This window comes from Amphimedon queenslandica, unplaced genomic scaffold, assembly GCF_000090795.2.
Source record: "Amphimedon queenslandica unplaced genomic scaffold, v1.1 AMPQUscaffold_10224, whole genome shotgun sequence".
NCBI lineage: Eukaryota > Metazoa > Porifera > Demospongiae > Haplosclerida > Niphatidae > Amphimedon > Amphimedon queenslandica.
The window spans coordinates 1-1,081 of NW_003549505.1; the positions used below are offsets into that span (position 1 = coordinate 1).

A 1,081-nucleotide genomic window follows, 5' to 3' on the forward strand; every position below is an offset into this window, starting at 1 on the left:
ACATTAAAATCAATACTCCCATTGCGAGAGAATAATGGCACAAGGTGTCCAGCTTGTTTCTTTGTAAGAATGAAATATAATTTTTGATCATTACAAATTTTAAATTTAGGCCAAAGCCCCTACAATAGCAATTGATGCTAACTTTGGTTTATGCAGGAAAATGTCAGCGGGATTAAGTGTAGCTAACCCTCTGCACCTAGACACTGATGTTTTTTGCAATCAATCATCAGTTGATGACTTTGTTCATAAATACAATGGTAGCACAGGGAAGGATGCTAATGATAATGTACTCTAAAAATGTCGGGAAATAATCGTTACAGCTGTATTCTTTTTTAGGAATGCAATAAGTTTTTGGCCACTAATGCTTTACGGTCAAAGAATAGATTTCGTGCCCTTGATGAAACAGGGATTGTAGGAGCCGTTTGTAAACATGAAATGCCTTGCTTATTTTTTTCATTACGACATGGTGAAAGGTTTGCTAATGAAATTATTACTATCTTAATTATATGAAGTATAGATTTTCTTATATTGTTTATGCTATGGAAGAAATCAAAAGAAGAGTAGAGACAAAAAGTGTGAATCTGTTATATGATGTGGCTTGTGCATTAGAAAAGCATCTTAAGGTATGAATCAATAAAAATAACCTGTCATGCAATAGTATATTAACAGAAGGTTAAAAGAAATGATTTATTAAGTTTTTTTAAATTGGCTGTTCCAGTTTTTCATAGTTATGGCCACAAAGTTGATTGTCAAGTAAAATTAATGTATTCATTTAGTTAAAATTTAATACAATTTGCATATAGCTTAAGTATAGTCCAAGAAATATTCCAGGATTTGGAATGGCTGATGGAGAGGGATGTGAACGACTTTGGTCATACTTACGTCGATTTGCCAGAATTACAAAAGAAAGTAGACCATCACGCAGAATAGATATTTTAACTGATTCTGTCTTATACTATGGTAGAATTTCTTCTGATCGTCTTGGTAAGTCTACATATTGACTAAATTGCTAATGAACAAAAGTTATTAGAAACCCTTCTACCACAAAGATATCACAAATATCTTAAGCTAAGGCAATCCT

The 1,081-nt window shown here is 32.4% G+C and overlaps 1 protein-coding gene across 1 annotated transcript; it reads left to right on the forward strand.

Moving 5' to 3' along the window:
* Positions 1–6: 6 nt before the first annotated feature.
* LOC109590315 (uncharacterized) lies at positions 7–1,075 on the forward strand. The gene is made up of 7 exons (XM_020006233.1): positions 7–63; positions 110–286; positions 337–473; positions 518–623; positions 670–753; positions 804–984; positions 1,024–1,075. The coding sequence occupies exons 2-7, from the start codon at positions 161–163 to the stop codon at positions 1,065–1,067; spliced, it is 678 nt and encodes a 225-aa protein (XP_019861792.1). The 5' UTR covers positions 7–63; positions 110–160; the 3' UTR covers positions 1,068–1,075.
* The last annotated feature ends 6 nt before the right edge of the window (positions 1,076–1,081 follow it).